This window comes from Hemitrygon akajei, chromosome 31, assembly GCF_048418815.1.
Source record: "Hemitrygon akajei chromosome 31, sHemAka1.3, whole genome shotgun sequence".
NCBI lineage: Eukaryota > Metazoa > Chordata > Chondrichthyes > Myliobatiformes > Dasyatidae > Hemitrygon > Hemitrygon akajei.
The window spans coordinates 20,193,920-20,213,646 of record NC_133154.1 but is presented as its reverse complement, the minus strand read 5'-3'; the positions used below and the strand labels follow the sequence as shown (position 1 = coordinate 20,213,646).

General features: G+C 42.5%; 1 protein-coding gene across 1 annotated transcript in view; it reads right to left on the bottom strand.

The window, feature by feature from the left end:
- The window catches only part of LOC140719144 (WW domain-binding protein 2-like), a 78,433-nt gene that overhangs the window by 35,707 nt on the left and 22,999 nt on the right, over positions 1–19,727 (bottom strand). The window contains exon 2 of the mRNA XM_073033556.1: positions 14,805–14,913. Within this exon, the coding sequence (XP_072889657.1) occupies positions 14,805–14,913 (109 nt within the window). The remainder of the gene's footprint in view (positions 1–14,804; positions 14,914–19,727) is intronic.

The window sequence follows — 19,727 nt, the reverse complement described above, 5'->3', positions numbered from 1 at the left end:
AATACTATAAAGGTTCCCTACAAAGCAGTTATATATGTACTAATTAATAATATGGTAAAAAAAATAAATCAGCCACGTCCCATACCAAAGAATAAAAAGGTATAGAATGTACTTAACTCAGAACATCCATAAACAACTCATACAGCAAATACTTCAAAATTGTCTATTGAGTAATCGGAATAACTTTAATATTTTATTCAGTAGGCTTAACTTTAAGGTTTTTAATATACTCCCATCCCTCCTGAGGAGAGTAGATTCTCAGTAACTGAGATTTTTCAGGAAAAATTATCAGCTTTGCTGGAAAGCAAAGGGAGGGATTTAAATCTAATTTATACATTTCACTCATAACTTCTCGATATTTCTTTCTTTTGGCAAAGATTTCGGGAGGATAGTCTTTGACTATACAAATCTCTGTTCAATTAAAGATTAATTTCCGCTTCTTTCTGGCTTCTCAAAGAATAGCTTCTTTAGTCAAATAATAATGCAAAGAAAGTACAACTGGTCTAGGACGTAATTCGGATGAACGCCCAGAAAATGGAATTCTGTGGGCTCTGTCAATTAAGGGGCTAGCTTCAAGGGTCTCATTGAAAAGTGATTACAACATATCTGAAAAGAATTTTAATAGATCGCCAGCTTCAGTATTTTCAGGCAGTCCCAGAATACTCAGATTCCGCCGACGCCCTCTATTATCTAAATCAGCCATTCTTTTCTTCATTTTAGATAGTTCCAAGGTAATTTAATTGATTTTCTTTTCCATCGAAGATATCTTCATTCCTTGATCTTTAATAGTTTGCTTGAATAGATAATGCTCGTTCTCAATTCGGGTTGTAGTCTGCTGAAGTGTTTGAAGTTGAGAGTCCAAGTTTTTCAAGAGTCTTGAATCGTAGAAATAGCCTTTTCAAGCTTCCCGTTTGAACCAGCCAACTCATCAATTTTAATATTAAGCGATCCGAATTCCGATTTCATGTCTTGTATTGAAGAAAATATTCCTGTTAATGTAACAGATTCGTCCGTTTTCTTGGTTTGTTCCGTTTGCTTCATTTCAGGAAAAGTCTTGCCGCTTCTCAGTTCAATACCAGAACGACTTTTTTTGGCCATTGTAATTAAGTCATAAATCCTTCAGTAGAAGTAATAAATCATCAAAACTAAAAGGGATCTGTTAGTGGGATATAAAATACCGTAGATTCCGGATTATAAGCCGCTACTTTTTTCCCACATTTTGAACAGCTTTGAACTCTGCGGCCTTTAATCCAGAGCAGCTAATACATGGTTTTTTTTCATGCCGCCTCGTAAACATTTTGCCTCGTAACAGTAGACCAATAAAATTGATGAGTAGTTCACAGAGGTCCAATGAAATTGTACGATAAATCAAGCGCACTTTCACAATTAAATTATTGTAAATCAGTCATTTGTACTCACCCTCATCAACATGGAAAACACTCGAAGAAAAGCATTGTGCTGCCTTTATGGCAGTTACTTAGTTTATAATATTTTCGCTTAGTAATTCATTTGTTAGTTAAAGTTAGAAGTGTTTTAACTATATTTGTTTTCTGTACTACATCCCGGGATGCTATGACGTCACACCCGGTTTCGCCGCGTCTTGTGGGATACCGGTTTGCGATAAACGGGAAGGTGGGGGCATTACGCGAGCACATCAGATCCGAGCACATTAGCCGAGCTCATTAGACCCGATCGCGTTACGCGAGCTCATCAGACCCGAGCACATCAGACCCGAGCACATTAGACCCGATTAGACCCGATCGCGTTACGCGAGCTCATCAGACCCGAGCACATTAGACCCGATTAGATCCGATCGCGTTACGCGAGCTCATCAGACCCGAGCACATTAGACCCGATTAGACCCGATCGCGTTACGCGAGCTCATCAGACCCGAGCACATTAAACCCGATTAGACCCGATCGCGTTACGCGAGCTCATCAGACCCGAGCACATTAGACCCGATTAGACCCGATCGCGTTACGCGAGCTCATCAGACCCGATTAGACCCGATCGCGTTACGCGAGCTCATCAGACCCGAGCACATCAGACCCGATTAGACCCGATCGCGTTACGCGAGCTCATCAGACCCGAGCACATCAGACCCGAGCACATTAGACCCGATTAGACCCGATCGCGTTACGCGAGCTCATCAGACCCGAGCACATTAGACCCGATTAGACCCGATCGCGTTACGCGAGCTCATCAGACCCGAGCACATTAAACCCGATTAGACCCGATCGCGTTACGCGAGCTCATCAGACCCGAGCACATTAGACCCGATTAGACCCGATCGCGTTACGCGAGCTCATCAGACCCGATTAGACCCGATCGCGTTACGCGAGCTCATCAGACCCGAGCACATTAGACCCGATCGCGTTACGCGAGCTCATCAGACCCGAGCACATCAGACCCGAGCACATCAGACCCGAGCACATTAGACCCGATTAGACCCGATCGCGTTACGCGAGCTCATCAGACCCGAGCGAAAACGCTGCTTTTAAGTTAAAGGCGATCAATAACTTTTCCTGGTAGGCTGCAGTATATATATTTTTACCAGTCGCTAGGAGATATTGGAATGTTGTTCGTGCTGTTCAGTAAAAAAGTATATGCAACGTAATTTGTGTTACCGATACGTATGTATATTTAAAAGTAGCCGTATTACAGGTACGGTTCGAAAAAAAGCATTTGCAATATATATTTGTTTGTTACCATATGGATTTAATTAAAAGTTAAAAAATCCTCACGTGTAATATCTTTCTGTGTAAATATCTCATATTACAACGTGGGACACCTGCGGCCGAAAATCCGGTGCGGCCTAAAATCCGGTGCGGCCTGTACAAGTAAAAAATTGATTTTATTTCTAAAATTAGAGCCAGCGGCTTTTAATCAGGTGCGCTCTGTAGTCCGGAATCTACGGTATATTAAAAGAGAGAGCTGCTAGGAATGTGACTTACTCCATATGCTACAAAATGGAGAATCAGAAGCTAAAATCAAATGTATCAGTATAACAGTGGAGTAAAGAGAATTACAGAGGCATGAGAGATGAGCTGACTAAAATTGATTGGAAGGGAACACTAGCAGGGATGACGCAACTGTAGCTGACAAGAGAAGTCAAAGCCAATATAAAAGCCAAAGAGAGGACAGTTAATAGAGCAAAAATTAGTGGGAAGTTAGAGGATTGGGAAGCTTTTAAAAACCAACAGTAGGTAACTAAAAAAGTCATAAAGAAGGAAAAGATGGAATAAGGAGGTAAGCTAGTCAATAATATTAAAGAGGATATCAAAAGTTTCTTCAGATATATAAAGTATAAAGGAGAGGCAGGAGTAGATATTGGACCGCTGGAAAACGATGCTGGAGCGGTAGTAGTGGGGGACCAGGAAATGACGAAAGAACTGAATAAGTATTTTGCATATGCCTTCAATGTGGTAGGCACGAGCAGTATGCCAGAAGTTCAAGAGAGTCAGGGGGCGGAAGTGAGTGAAATTGCCATTACGAGGTGCTTGGGAAACTGAAAGGTCTGAAGGTAAGTCAGCTGGACAAGATGGTCTACAGCCCAGGGTTCTATAAGATGTGGCTGAACAAATTGTGGAGGCATTGGTGGTAATGATCTTTCAAAAATCAATTGATTCTGGAAGGACTGGAAAATTATAAATGTCACTCCACCCTTCAAGAAGGGAGCGAGGCAGAAGAAAGGAAACTATAGGACAGTTAGTCTGACCTCAGTGATTGGGAAGATGTTGGAGTCAATTATTAAGGATGTGGTGTCGGGGTACTTGGAGGCAAATGATAAAATAGGCTAAAGTCAACGTGGCTTCCTTAAGGGATTATTTTGTCTGATAAATCTGTTGTAATTCTTTGAGGAAATAACAAGCAGGATAGACTCCGGAGAATCGGTCGATATTATGTACTTGGATTTTCAGAAGGCCTTTGACAAGGTGCCACACATGAGGCTGCTTAAGAAGACAAGAGCCCACGGTATTACAGGAAAGATACTAATGGATAGAGTATTGGCAAATTAGCAAAGAGTGGAAAGAAAGGGAGCCTTTTTTGTTTGGCTGCTGGTGACTAGTGGTGGTCCACAGGGTTCTGTGTTGGGAACACTTCTTTTTACATTGTATGTCATTGATTTAAACAACAGAATTAATGGCTTTGTGGCCAAGTTTGTGGATGATACAAAGATAGGTGGAGAGGCAGGTAATTTTGAGGAAGTAGAGAAGGACAGACAGATTAGGAGAACGACATATAAGTGGCAGATGGAATACAGTGTAGGGAAGTGTATGGCATTGCAATTTAGTAAAAGACATAGTCATGCACTTTAATAGAATAAATAAAAGAGTATATTATTTTCTAAATGGAGAGAAAATTCAAAAATACGAGGTGCAAAGGGATGGGGGAGACCTCGTGCAGGATTCCCTAATGGTTAATTTGCAGGTTGAGTTAGTGGTGAGGAAGACAAATATGATATTAGCATACATTTTGAGAAGACTAGGATGTGAAGCTTCATAAGGCACTGTTAAGGCCTCACTTGAGCATAGTGAGCAGTTTTGGGCCCCTTATCTAAGAAAGGAAGTGCTGATATTGGAGAGGGTTCAAAGGAGGTTCAAAAAATGATTGTGTACTCACTGGAAATCAGAAGAATGGGGGTTGATTTCATTGAAACCTATCGAATATTTTTGAGAGTGGATGTGTTTCCTATGGCGGGGGAGTGTGACACAAGAGGACACAGCCTCAGAAGAGAGGGATGTCCATGATGAGGTGATGAGGAATTTCTTTAGCCAGAGTGATGAATCTGTGGAATTTGTTGCCACAGGTGGCTGTGTTTGCTAAGTCGTTGGGTATATTTAAGGAAGAGGTTGATAGATTCTTAATTAGTTAGGGCATGAAGGGATATGAGGAGAAGGCAGGAGATTGAGGCTGAGAGGGAAATGGGTCAGCCATGATGAAATGCTGGAGCAGAGTGAATGGACCAAATGGCCCGATTCTGTTTCCATATGTATTTCGTATAGTTTTACAAATAGCATTGAGAACATAAGTTCTAGAGTCCTTGAAAGCGAGTCTGTAGGTTGTGGAATAGCTCATTGTTGAGGTGAGTGAAGTTATCCACACTACTTCAGGAGCCTGATGGTTGAAATTTAATGTTTTAAAAAAACAAAGATTACAAATAACTTGTTCAGTATTGGTTCAGTAATGATAGCAAGTTTGAGGTCTGATTTGTGGTTTTCGCAATTTTAAAGAGGTCTGCTCTAAGTTATTGCCTGCTGGTTATGTCTAATTAAAACTGCAGCATGTCAGAGCTAATGCAAAACTCTAAAATGAGCACATCTGCAAATCATCTGTAGCTCAAGGAACACTAGCTCACAGTTAATAAGTACTTTATTGATCCCAAGTGGCAAATTATTTCAAAATACCAGCAACATTAAAAAAAACACACTTAGCAATAATAAATATTAATAATAAAGTACATAATAATATACACAGTAATTCAGCAATGTGCAATAATAATGTACAAAATAATAAAACAGAAACCATTGTACTATGATGTGTGTTCTCCTGTCACACAGAGATAAACTGTTGTATATGCTTATTGCATTTGGTAGGAAAGATTTTCTGTAACGACCCTTGTGATAGTGGAGCTGAATGAGGCTGTTTGAAAGGGGGCTCTGCTGCTTATTCAGTGGGTCTTGGAGAGGATGTACCAGATTGTCCATAATGGATAACAGTTTGTTTAGTGCCTTCCTCTCCACCACTAACTCAAAAGAATCTGGGTTGTAGCCAAGGACAGATACCACCTTTTTGATGGGTTTATTTAGTCTTTTTGCATCACCAGCACTGATGCTGCTCCCCCAAAATAAAGCTGCAAAGAAGACTGCACTCACTACAACAGACTGGTAAAAGATCTCCAACATCCTGCTGCATACATTGAAGGATCTCAGCTTCCTTAGAAAATAGAGTCTGCTCATTCCCTTCTTGGGAACAGCCTTGCTGTTAGCTTCACAGTTAAGCTTGTTGTCGAGGCGAACACCCAAATATTTGTACTCCTTCAACTCCGCAACTTCTTCTCCCAGAGTGTATACACGACTCATCATAGACAAAAGAAAATCTGCAGATGCTGGAAATCCAAGCACCACACACAAAATGCTATAAGAGCTCAGGAGACCAGTCACCATCTATGGAAAAGAGCACAGTTGACGTTTCAGAACGACATTCTTCAGCACGACACCTACTTAAACATCCACTGTACTCTTTTCCATAGATGCTGCCTGGCCTCCAACATTTTGCGTGTATTGCTAGGACTCATTACAGTCCTCTTCCTTCTAAAATCAATCACCTTCTCCCTGGTATGGCCACATTCTGGAACAGGTGATTCCTCTGGCACCACTCCACAGCCCTCTGTACTCCCAACTCCTGCCCATCTCTGATACTCCCAACCACTGCAGAGTCATCAGAGAACTTTGCAAGTGACTAGACTCAGATTTGTATTGGAAGTCTGAGGTGTACATGCGAACAGAAACAGAGACAGGGACAGTCCCTTGGGGCGCTCCAGAGCAACTCACCACCATCTCAGACAGAGAACTACCCAGCCGTACAAACTGAGGTCTGTCTGTCAAGTAGTCAATAATCCAGGAGATAGTGGATTTGTCTTCGCCCATCCTTTGCAGCTTCTTGCTCAGAAGAAGTGGCTGGATTGTATTGAAGGCACTAGAAAAATCAAAAAATGTGATTTTCACAATGCCACCAGCATCATCCAGGGCGGAGTGAGCTCTCTGCAACAGGTATATGACGGCATTATCCACTTTCACATGAGATTGGTAGGCAAACTGTAGGGGGTCCAATGAAGATCTCACCTGCGGTCCAAGGTAAGCCAAGAACCAGGCTCTCTAGCACTTTCATCACGTGAGATGTGAGGATAATTGGTCCATAGTCATTAAGTTCAGGTAGAGTCACCTTCTTGGGTACAGGAACCAAGCAGGAAGTCTTCCATAATGCTGGTATCTTTTCCTGACTCAGACTCAGATTGTAAAACTGCTGCAAAATACCAGACAGCTGGCTCAAAGAGGCCTTCAGTTGATGAACTGGAGTCTGGTAAGACATTGCAATGAACCAAGGACTGATAAAATCATTTGGATACTTTGTTCAACACACTCCTGAGATTAAATCTGCACATCAGGCCATTCAAGGGAGAAAGTGGTATACAACCAGAATCATTATGGTACTGGTCTCTCAGCTCAACTCATCCATGTCAAATCGTGGATATCCTTCTACATTAACACATGAGATGCTGGAGGAACATGGCAGGTCACGATGCATCAATGGTAACTCTTTGTCTTGACTGCCTATTTTCCTCTATTTTCCTCCATAGATGTTGCCCAACGTTGTAGAATGCTCCAGATTCTGACATCTACAGTCTCTCATGTCATCCTTTCTTATTAATAATACTGGCCAGCACTTGGTCTATCAGCTCTATGTCTAACAATTCGAATGTTCATTTAGCGAATACCTAAAAGCTGTTGCTGATCCGGGTTCAATCACTCTCTCAGGCAGTGCTTTCCAGGTACTCACCAATATCTGGGTAGGAATCACTTCTCCCTTAACCTCAACCTATGGCTTTTTGATAGGGGGAAACGTTTCCTGCAGTCTTTGCTATACAGACCTCTTATAATTTTATATTGATATTATATAATTTTATATGGGGACAGCGCTTGAACGTTCTCCCCATGACCACGTGGGTTTCCTCTGGGTGCTTTGGTTTTCTCCCACTATCCAAAGATGTACCAGTTGGTAGGTTAATTGGGCATTGTAAACTGTCCCGTGACTAGGCTAGGGTTAAATTGTGGGATTGCTAGGTGACACAGCTCGAAGGGCCAGAAGGGCCTGTTCCACGCTGTATCTCAATAAATAAATATTAAATTTCAAGCACTGCCCATCTTTCTCAATGATGGAAGTAATATTGTGGGCTCCTGAGCACATCTTCGTTGCCAGTTATACTTCCTGGATTAAAGTACGGTAGATGCAATTAGCTTTAAATCTTGATGTTCTCTTACTCATTTGTTGTGATTTGCTTTCATCTCCTTTAGATGCTTTTATCTCGCCAGCTGAACTCTTCCCTTACCACAAGTTAGTCAAGTGTGAGGATCTAGGCGGCAGCTATGGAGGCGCCTCAGCCGTTGTACCTGTCCAAAATCTTTGAAACTCCTGCACTCCGTATGGAAGCAGGAATAGATGGCAGTGTCTATAAGCAATGTGACCACAGCTCTCAAGTGCAAGGAGCAAATGAAGTTGGGATAGTGAGCAGGAGAACACAGTAATAGCTGAATGGGGTTAGGAAGATGGATACTGTTCACTACAGCTGCAAGCCCCAAAGGACATATTGCCTGCCTGGTGGCCAAGTTAAGAATATTTCTTCAGCTGCAAAAGGACTATCAACTAACTCCACCGTCCATAGGACTGAGGTGATTCTGCTGTACATGCATGGGCAGTTAGGATTGAAGTTTAAAAATTAGACTCATGAGGCAATATTCTCTGAGCCACGAACATATCTGTAGAATTAATATCAGTGTTGAATGGATGCATTGTTCAAAGATTTTTGTGGAAGAAATGAATTTCAGTTCACAGGGCAATGTCAAAACTGGCAAAAGAGGGAGTTGTACCATTGAGCAGGCTTTACTTGAATCAAAGTATGATCACTACCTTAATGAACCAGCCTTTAAACTAAAAAAGGTGCTTTTCCTGCGGGGAGGGGGGGGAATGGCAAGGTGGGGAGCAATTTACAAAGTTAAAAAGGGAGGTAAGGTGATTGTGAAATGGGTGTTAATAATCAGAGTGTCAGGAAGAGCCAGAGCACTGAAATATACCAGTATCACTCCTATTAATACCTAGAAACGATAAAGCTTAGTGAACTTTTCCTTACAAACATTAATAGAGAATAAGGAAATAGCAGATAAATTAAATAAAAGGTTTCATGGAAAGAATGGAAAACAGGTGAGAATGAAAGAGATGAAGGAAATCAGCATTAACATAGACACTGCAGAAATTAATGGGCAGGAACAAATATATTTCTGATGATCTACATTTGGTCTTCAGGTAGGTGGCATTGGAGATTTAGATGTAGGGAGATGATTACCTCTGTCTAAAATTTGAAAGAATTTTGAATAGTTCCCATATATAATAAGGTTGCAAATCTAACTCCATTATTTAGGTAAAGAGCAATTAAGAAACAGCACAATGCACACAATATACTGGTGGAGCTCAGCATGTCAGACTTCATCTATTGTTGGGAATATACTGTTAAGGCTTTGGGCTGAGACCCTTCATCAGGACTTAGTGATCTACAGATCAGTTAGCCTGACGTCAGCAGTATAGAAAATGCTAGAACTATTAAAAGGAAGTGATAAAAGGAATAACCAAAGGGTTGAAGAGAACGAAAAGGGATCTATGAAACGGAGAAACTGTAGATTTTCTTGAGTTTGCAGCTGCAAGAATACAAGAAGCTATTCAAAGATTTCATATTGATGGAACACCTGTCCCAACTGCTTCAGAAATGCCAGTGAAGAGCTTGGCCCATTGATATGATGCTAAGCTCAAGGACACTGAGCAGTTTAAACAACTCAAAAAGGATACCATCATGTACATAGCTCGCATCAACAAGATCTAGCTGCCAGGAAAACTCAAGGTGTGGTGCTTCCAGTTCGGCATACTCATGTAGCCTTTAACAGTGTATGAAATCTCAATCAACAAAGGTGGAAAAGCACCAACTACAGGAAAACATGTGGCTTGGACTCCACAATGCTTAAGTCCTGTTGGACTGTACGGGAACGGCAAATTAGAATTACCAATTACAAGTCTTGTGGAAGAATTCAAATGCACCAAAGCAAGGTTGGTCATGACCCTCACTGAATCTGAAGATAATATTATTCGAACAGTGAACCCCCCCCACCCGTGTGGCAACGGGGAGGAAGTGGACCCCATCTGAAGCCGTTGAGAGTGCTAAGTCTGCTCTTTGTTTCAGGGATGTGATTTGCCAAGTCCAAATAGGGAGTGCCAGGCTTGGACTCGTCCCAAAGACTCCTCAATGGCACAAGGCAACATCAGTGCAGGAGAGACGGCTTGTGGTGGAGGAGGTGAGAAGACAGGAGGAGGCAGAGCAACATGCAAGGGCCGTCTTAATGGCTAATGGACTAATTGGGAGAGCCTGGAAAAGAGGAAACTCAGCTGGCATGACATCTGGGAGATGGAGGGATCTAGGCTAAGTTTTGTCATCACAGCCACTTATGATCTCCTACCCACACCCCAGAACCTGAACCAGTGTTGGGGAGAAGACCTCACTTGCTCTCTTTATCAAACACCTGGATCACTAAGGCACATTTTAACAGGATGCACCATGAGCCTCAGCCAGGGGCAGTACATTTGGCGGCATGACCAAGTTGTGCACTGCTGAGGACCCGTGACTCCATCTTCAGAGCAGGTGACAAGGCAGCCCTAACAACAGCGAGGGTCAAACTGTCCTGGGCCATCAGAGAGGCAAAGCGTGCACGTGCCCACTGAATCCACAGCCACTTCCAGGACAGCAGCGACACACGGCACATGTGGAAGGGCATTCAGGACATCACCAATTACAGGACAACATCACCTGACTGTGCGGGTGATGCCTCCCTCCTCCCAATGACCAGGTGCTGTGTCTTACAGTGGCCACTGTGAGGAAAACTCTATGCAGAGTCAACCCACGGAAGGCTGCTGGACCAGACAATATTCATGGTAGAGTGCTCAGAGGATGTGCAGACCAGCTGGCAGATGTTCTCACTGACATCTTCAACATCTCCCTGAGCAGCGCTGTTGTTCCAACGTGCTTCAAGGCCACCACCATCATCCCCCTGCTGAAGAAGTCTTCGTGTTCTGTCTCAACGACTACCGTCCCGTTGCTCTCACATCCATCATCATGTTTCGAGAGGCTCATCATGAGGCAGATAAAGACCCTGCTGTCCCCTTCACTGGACCCCTTGCAGTTCGCGTATCGTCCCAACCGCGCAACAGACGATGCCATAGCCACCACCTTCCACCTAGCCCTCACCCACCTGGACAAAAAAGACACATACGTTCGAATGCTGTTCATAGACTTCAGTTCAGCATTCAACACAATCATTCCTCAGCACCTGACTGGAAAGTTGAAACTGCTGGGCCTGAACACCTCAGTCAGTCTGGATCGGAAGCAGCATCTCCAACACCATCACACTGAGCACGGGGGCCCCCCAGGGCTGTGTGCTCAGTCCACTGCTGTTCACTTTGCTGACTCACGACTGTGCAGCAATACACTTGAATCACATCATCAAGTTCGCCGATGACACGACTATAGTAGGTCTCATCAGCAAGAATGACAAGTCAGCATACAGTGAGGAGGTGCAGTGGCTAACAGACTGGTGCAGAGCCAACAACCTGTCCCTGAATGTGAGTAAAACAAAAGAGATGGTTGTTGACTTCAGGAGAGCACGGAGTGACCACTTTCCGCTGAACATTGATGGCTCCTCCGTCGAGATCATTAACAACACCAAATTTCTTGGAATTCACTTGGCCCCTCAATACCAGCTCTATAGCCAAGAAAGCCCAGCAGCATCTCTACTTTCTGAGAAGGCTGAGAAAAGTCCATCTCCCACCCCGCCCCCCATCCTCACCACATTCTACAGAGGATGTATCAAGAGCATCCTGAGCATCACTGCCTGGTTCGGGAATTGCACCGTCTTAGATTGCAAAACCCTACAGCGGATAGTGAGGTCAGCTGAGAAGATCATCCGGGTCTCTATTCCCGCTATTACAGACATTTACACCACCCGCAAAGCTAACAGTATTGTGAAGGACCTCACGCACCCCTCGTACAAACTCTTCTCCCCCCTGCCATCTGGCAAAAGGTACCGAAGCATTCGGGCTCTCATGACCAGACTGTGCAACGGTTTCTTCCCCCAAGTCATCAGACTCCTCAATACTCAGAGTCTAGACTGACATCTGCATAATTTATTATTATATTGTAATTTGTCCTCCACTGTGCCTATTGTCTTGTTTATATAATTATTGTACTGCCCTGCACTGTTTTGTGCACTTTATGTAGTCCTGTGCAGGTCTGTAGTCTAGTGCAGTTTTTTTACATAGTTTTATGTAGTCTAGTGTAGTCCTGTGCTGTCTAGTGTAGTTTTGTGTTTCATGTAGCACCAGGGTCCTGGAGGAACGTTGTTTCGTTTTTACTGTGTACTGTACCAAAGTTTATGGTCAAAATGACAATAAACTTGACTTCTCAGACAGCTGGCATCAACCTTGGAACAGAGGTGAATCACCATAAATGCTCTCCCACAAACATCGGCAAGAAATGTTCACATCATACGATTTGTACCAGCAGGCCAACCTCCAGAGCACCAATTAACATCAAAAGAAGTGAGCAGGTTGCTCGGGATTGGAAAATGGACGTGGACTTGGAAAAAAAGCTTGTTTTCCCCAAACATTGCAGCTACAACACTCCAGACAGACATGGTCCTGTGGTCCACAACAGTCAAGCTGGCATATGTTGTGGAATCAACAATACCATGGGAAGATGGTGTTGAAGAAGCATATGAGAGGTGTTACGTACCCGTGGGCATCTTGTACTTGTCACGTGACCATGATGTAATTGAGGCTATGCTGGACATGAGGTAATGGTCTTGTGATGGTGGAGTGACATCATTTTCCCACCAGAGGTCACGTGATAGTTTTTTAAAAACAGGGTATAAAAGGAGAACCCCTCCCTGTGACCGGGGGGGGGGGCAGGCGTGGTTGAATTCGATAATGACTCCATGTTGCTGTGTATTCGATGTTATGATGCAGTTTTATTTTAAAGTGGAGTTTTACTTTCTGCCTTAAGTCAAAGGTTATTGCCGGCAGTTTTGCTACAATACTGCCAGTTAAAGTGCAGTCGGAGAGTGAATATTCATCGAAGTTTGGGAAGCTGAAAGATTGAGGAAAGTTGATGTCGGCTGTGAAGCAGGTTCAACCTTTATCTAATCTTTGCACAAGGAATTAGTAACCTGTGTCCGTGTTAACTCCTGCTTTGCAAAAAAAAAAAGAGCAGAGAGTTGGACGCAGAGTTTCGCCAAGGAAAGGTCAGTGCCTTTAAGCCGTTTTATTTTGTTCAATCGTAGATCCTCCAGGAAAAGCATACTTTGGCTGGGATCAGCAGGATTTAATTCAAGGAAAGTCTTTCCTTTAATTGACTGTAAATCACTTTGGACTTTTTGCAATACTATTTTAAAGAACTGAGTTTGCATTTCTCACTTTAAGAACTGTTCGAGCTGCCGTATCGCAGCCAACTTCTGGTTAAGTTAGTTGTTTGTTTAGTTTTGGGTTTTTTTTAGCAGTGTGTAATAAATGTTTTATTTGTTATAAAAAACCTGTCTCAATTATATATTCATTGTTGCTGGATCATAACAGAGGAAAAAGACCAAGTACTCTGAACTGGCAGCTGAAGCTGCCCAGAACAGCTGGAAGACCAAGATTTTCCCATAGAAGTGGGTGAAGGGGATTCGTGGCTACATCTACGACCAGTCTATTGAAGAAGACGGAGGTGTGGGGTTATTCACTCTAAAAAGCAATCAAGTCCTTGTCAAATGCAGCAGAAGAAAGCAGTAATTGGATTTGGATTAAAAGGAAAGACAACAACTGGGCTGCAAGATGAAGACAGGAGGGTATGGAACTGAGGGGGGTGTATCTGGAATGCCAGGTAGCATCATTGAGCCCTCTGAGATGTTGTGGGCTTATCAACGAAACGTCAAAGAAGGAGGGTGCCCACCTGATGACCCCGATGAGGTACCTACCCTCCTTGTCACCACTCCAAGCCCACTGCCAACATCAAGAGTGCCAACTTATCATAGGGATTGAAACATCCAGTCCCATTAGCTCTACTACTACAAGAAGCCATTGGAATATGGTGTATGTGGATATTCAAAGATCCTTCATAAAATATCAGGTTAATTAGTTAGTTGAGAAAATATGGAAACCTCCACTTTGGTAGGAAAACATGATTTTAAAAATGGTTAGAGATGGACACTTAGAGGAACTAGGGTGTACTTGTACATAAATCACTAACATTATCCATCTACAAAAGAAAGGAAAATGTTACATTAGTCTGTAGAGGATTTGAGTAGAAAAGTAAAAATCTCCTGTAATTATAAAAGGCCTTTTCAAGACTGAATCCAGAATTCTATTTGGTTTCCTTACCTGAGAAAAGAAATACTTGAGAGGAAGTTGCAAGTGTGTTCCCCAGAATAAATCCCAGAACAGGTGAAATGCTCAGTGAGGAAAGAATAAGCAGACTGTGTCTCTGCTCTCTGAAGTTTAGAAGGAAGGAAGGTTATCTCATTGGAAAATACACATTTCTTACAGGATAGATTTACAGCAGGGGTCCCAATCTGGATCCACAGACCCCTCAGTTAATGATAGAGGTTGGGAACCCCTGGTTTAGAGAATAAATTTTCCCTAGTTGGGGTGTCCACCAATGAGAGGTCATTGACCCAAAATAAGGAGGTGGTCTTTCAGGACTGAGATGAGAAGATGCTTCTTCATTCAAAAGACAGCAAATCTTTGGAACATCTCAAGATATTTTAAAGGGCATATTACTTAGAAATGGAAATGTGCGAGTTCTATTTATATTTCTTTACACATGATAACAATGAAGATACCAAATGCATCACTGACATTAACGAAAATTCTAGTAAGTTACTCTTGTGAAATAAATTGTGGTCAGACCAACATTTTGAGCACAGGAATGGAATAATTCTGTTATAAGCACTTACCCTGTATGGAGTCAAGTACAGAGTTCCCTTCTTGGTCCCTTTAAAATAATCAGACTTCACTGTCAAATCACTGAATGAAAGCTCCACATCTTTGCACTCCTTTAAAAAGCTGAAAAAAAAATAAAAATTACTCAGACGGTTGAAGAAATAATGTAATACCTTTTCCCTCAAATGTAATGAGTGCATCTACTAGCAACCAACCTGACATGAACTTTGCTAATAGAACTTCTGTGTTACACATCCTGAATAATACATCTCACAGAACTGTGGCATCTACAGACAATCCCCAGGTCTTGACAGAGTTCTGTCTTGAGAACTGTTCCCAAGTCAGAAATGAACAATAAAAGCCATTGCAAATGGCTAAGACAGGAGAGTGAGAAGGTGTGGGATGAGTGGGTGCTAACTGGCCTTACTAACTCACTGAGTGTGTAACGTTCTCGCTCGGGTGTAACGGAACGCCGAACTAAACGTCGAGGTAAACCGTAGTCAATGAAAACAAGGTCGCAGTAAGATTAACCATTTACTGTTCACTCTTCACATTAACGTATGGTGAAAACTGTTGATAAAACAATACAAGATTGGTACAGTGTTTGTTTCCTTCTAAATATCACATTTACATTGTGAATACTTGCAAAGGTAAAACTACATTACATTAAAGTGCAGCATACAGTCAGAATCTAGCTGCTCCATTGACTGCTTTAAATACACTTCAATACAAACTATCCCGACTCTTTAACTAACGAAAACATAAACCTTATCGACCGTCGTTACTTTTAATAGAATCGGCGTTAACATTTTAACTCAACATATCAATTATCTAATGACTTACAGCGTTGCTTTCACTGTGTCTTTGGTGCGTAGAGAAAACTTAACCAGCGCTGTGGCGCCACATGTGAGCGACCCCCACCCTTGCGTTTATCCCAAACCGGTATTTTCCCACAAGACACGGCGAACCCGGATGTGACGTCATCGCAGCCGCGATGTATTACAGACAAATAAATTGACTTAAACAATCCTAACTTTAACTAAAAAAATGCTAACAAATTACTAAGCGAAAATATTATAAACTAAATAACTGCTCTAAAGGCAACACAGAGTGAGTGAGTCTGCTCAGACCCCCAACTTTGCTTGGCTTGGCTGAGTCACCCACCCCCACTGTTGCGACTTATTCTGGGGGGGGGGGAATGTAGCGGGAGACGGTGTATTTCAAAATGCTCTGTTTTGGGGCATCAGGCACAAGATGCTGGCAGCCCCACAGCAGCTGGCATATCCATCCCCATCCGTCTGCCAAACATTGTACGCATGGGGTATCCATATGTCGGTCTCGGGAAGACATATATTTCAATGTGTGTTTACTCCAAGGGAAAAATACTTCTTCAATACATAGTCATAAGCATTCAGTATTCATTTCCTCAGTAGCATAATAGTTAATCTGCAGGGTGCTCTTCCAAGACATTGCTTGATTATTAAGACTATGTACTGCCTTTGTGACTGCTGAGGAGTGATGACAGAGGTAGGAGATGAAAGGTTGTTCATTGAAATAAAAATCTAGCCTAGAAGGACTGAATTTTAAATTCAGTAATTGTGGGCTACCACCTGCTTTGTTTCTTGTTGATTCTGGGGCCTCAGTTATTCTGTCTCCATTAGTTTTGCCTGACCTGCCAGACATCTACACCTTTGCATTTTGCAGCTTTTATATTCCCTTGCATTTTCTCTCTCTCACTCTGTCAGCAATTTGTAGGTCTCTGCCTCCCCCCCTACCAGCCTTTTTCCCTTGTTAATCTATCAATTGAATGACTTTATTACCAACTTATCCTGGGCCTATAACATAGGTATTCCCTCTGTCCACAGAACCTGGAGGAACTCAGCAGGCCACGTAGCACCTCAGGAAAAAAGTACAGCCAACGTTTCAGGCCGAGACTCTTCAGCAGGATGGACTTGGCCTGAAATATCGACAGTACTCTTTTCCACAGACACTGCCCGGGGGCCTGCTGAGTTCCTCCAGCATTTTGTGTGCTTTGCTTTGGATTTCCAGCATCTGCGGATTTTCTCTCATTTATTCCCTCAGTCCTATTGATTAAGGATTGCAAGGCACAAACCATCCACAGAGGAATTAGGCATTAATACTAACGAAAAACTGTTAAATGTGAACTACAAGCAGAAATGAGTATCGAAATTTAAAGAATAGCTGTGTAAATGAACAGTACTGTCTACAGAGCAGTTACCAGCCCAGAACAGAGGGCTGATGCGCAGCAGATGCAGCTTGTGAACTGACAAAGCCATGCAATCTTTACCACATCCCCCACTCTCAGCATTCCCCAGGGACCACTCCCTCAGTGATTCCCTTGTCTGTTCATCCCTCCCCACTAATCTCCCTCCTGGCACATATCCCTGCAAGTGACAGAAATGCTACACCTGCCCATTCATCCCCTCCCTTCCCCCCCATTCAGGGCCCCAAACTGTTTTACCAGGTGAGGCAACATTTCACCAAATCTGTTGGGGTTGTCTATTGTATCTAGAGTTCCCAATGCATCTTCCTTTACATTGATGTAGACTGGGGAACCGCTTTGTTGAACACCTTCACTCTATCTGCCAAAAGCAGAATTTCTCATTGGCCAATTTCCTATCCCCATTCCCATTCCGACATATCAATCTATGGCTTGCTCTTTTGCCACGATGTGGTCACTCTCAGGGTGAAGGAGCAACACCTTAAATTCTGTCTGGGTAGCCTCCAACCTGATGGCATGAACATCAATTACTTCTTCAGGTTTTCTTTTTTTCCCTCCCCCTTACCTCTTCTATTCCTCACTCTGGGCTCTCATCTTTTCTCCTCTGTTCTTGTCTATCACCTCTCCCTGGTGCCCCTCCTTCTTCCCTTTCTCCCATGGTCCATTCTCCTCTCCTATCAGCTCCCTTCTTCTCCAGCCCTTTATCTTTCCCACCAACCAGGTTTCACATTATCACCTTCTAGCTAGTCCTTCTTCCCTACCCTCACCTTTCAATTGTGGCATCTTCCCCCTTCCTTTCTAGTTCTGAAGAAAGGTCTTGGCTTGAGAAGTCCCCTGTTTATTAATTTCCACAGATGCTGCCTGACCTACTGACTTTCTCATCATTTTGTGTTGCTCTGGATTTCCAGCAAAATCTTTTGTATTTATGACCATGAGATGTTCTCATATGTCTAGCCAAGCATGAGACAAATTTTAAATGGATTACATCAAACACCTGTAGCTAAATTATTTATCACCATAGTAACAAAGATCAAGGAAGATTCCAGACCACATGCATTTTATCACTTAATACATGAAACACACTCATGGCACATTTGCTTCTTCTGTCATGAATTGGGATGTTTAGGTATCCAGAGAATCAGCCTTCAATTTTGGGAGTCAGGGATTTCCATAATCAGAAGATTTTAGACTATCTATGTGAGATCACTTTGTCCCAGAGAAGGTGTCTGATTATTCAGATGTCCTGTCAGTTCCAATCTGCTCCCACTGTAAATGTATAATTCAATGCAACCATTTGTTAGATTCAAAATGCTGAATGAAACAATGCCAACACTGCTACTAATTTGTATTCAATCACTGATGTTATCTTTCTTCTTAAGAGTATAAAAATGCAAGGTACTTTGTGTTCAGAGAGATCTACCTTGTTTCTCCTAGGAGTCAGGTCTCCTCCAGAACGCCTGCTTGTCATGCTACAATAAAAACCTTTTACATCTTTCAGCTTCAGGCTCCACTGGCTTATTCAGTGTCACAGCACTATCTATTCCTCCCTCATCCTCTCTTTCCTTCCCAATTTTCACAAAAGGTCAAGCTCAAAATGCAATTGCTACTTTACTTTCCACTAATGTCATTGGGCCTGCTGAGTGTTTCCAGAATTTTAGATTTTAGTTTCAGGTTTTCCGATTCTCTAGTTTGCTTTATGAATATTATTGGCTATTTTATTTTATTTAGAGATACAGCACGGTAACGGGTCCTTCTGGCCCAAAGAACCTGTGCCCAACTACACCCACGTGACCAATGAACTTACTAACAAATATGACTTTGGAACATAGGAGGAATGGCATTGCTCAGCCCACACTTGAGTTCTGTGAGCAGTTTTGGGCCCCTTCTCTAAGAAAGGATGTGCTGGCATTGGAGAGGTTCACAAGAATGAAAGGGTTAATGTATGAGGGGCATTTGATGGCTCTGGGCCTGTACTCATGAGGGGTTTTCATTGAAACCTATTCAATATTGAAAAGCCCGGATAGAGTGGATATGCTGAGGGTGTTTCCTATAGTGGGGGGAGACCAGAGGGTACAACCTCAGAATACAAGGATATCCCTTCAGAACAGAGATGAGGAAGAATTTGTTTAGCCAGGGGATGGTGAATCTATGGAATTTATTGCTACAAGGGGCTGTAGAGGCTAAGTCATTGGGTAGATTTAAAGCAGAGGTTGATGGGTTCTTAATTAGTGAGGGTGTCAAGGTTATGGGGACAAGGCAGGTGAATGGGGTTGAGTAGGAAAATAAAATCCAGCATGATTGAATGGCTGAGCAGGCCTGAATGGCCAAATGCCTAATCCTGCTCCGTTTCTCGAGATTGTGGAAACCACATGAAATATCATTCAGCATTTGCCAGATCATACTCTACATAACAATTATCTAGTAAATTTGTGTCACTAGATAAACAATGTATTTAATTGGTGATTTAATTTAATATGATTGAAGTTGAGGAATTAATACATCATTAATTTGAAAACTGGAAAAACATTCTACCGTAGGAGTTACTACCACTGCCTATTTACCATTTATGCCACAATTACAACACGTTATACAGTGCATTGAAAATGTATTCAGCCCCCACAACTATTTTCACATTTTACTGTTCCATTTTCTAAACCCAATTTGTTGATGTAGAAAACTGGAGGATCACCTGTTT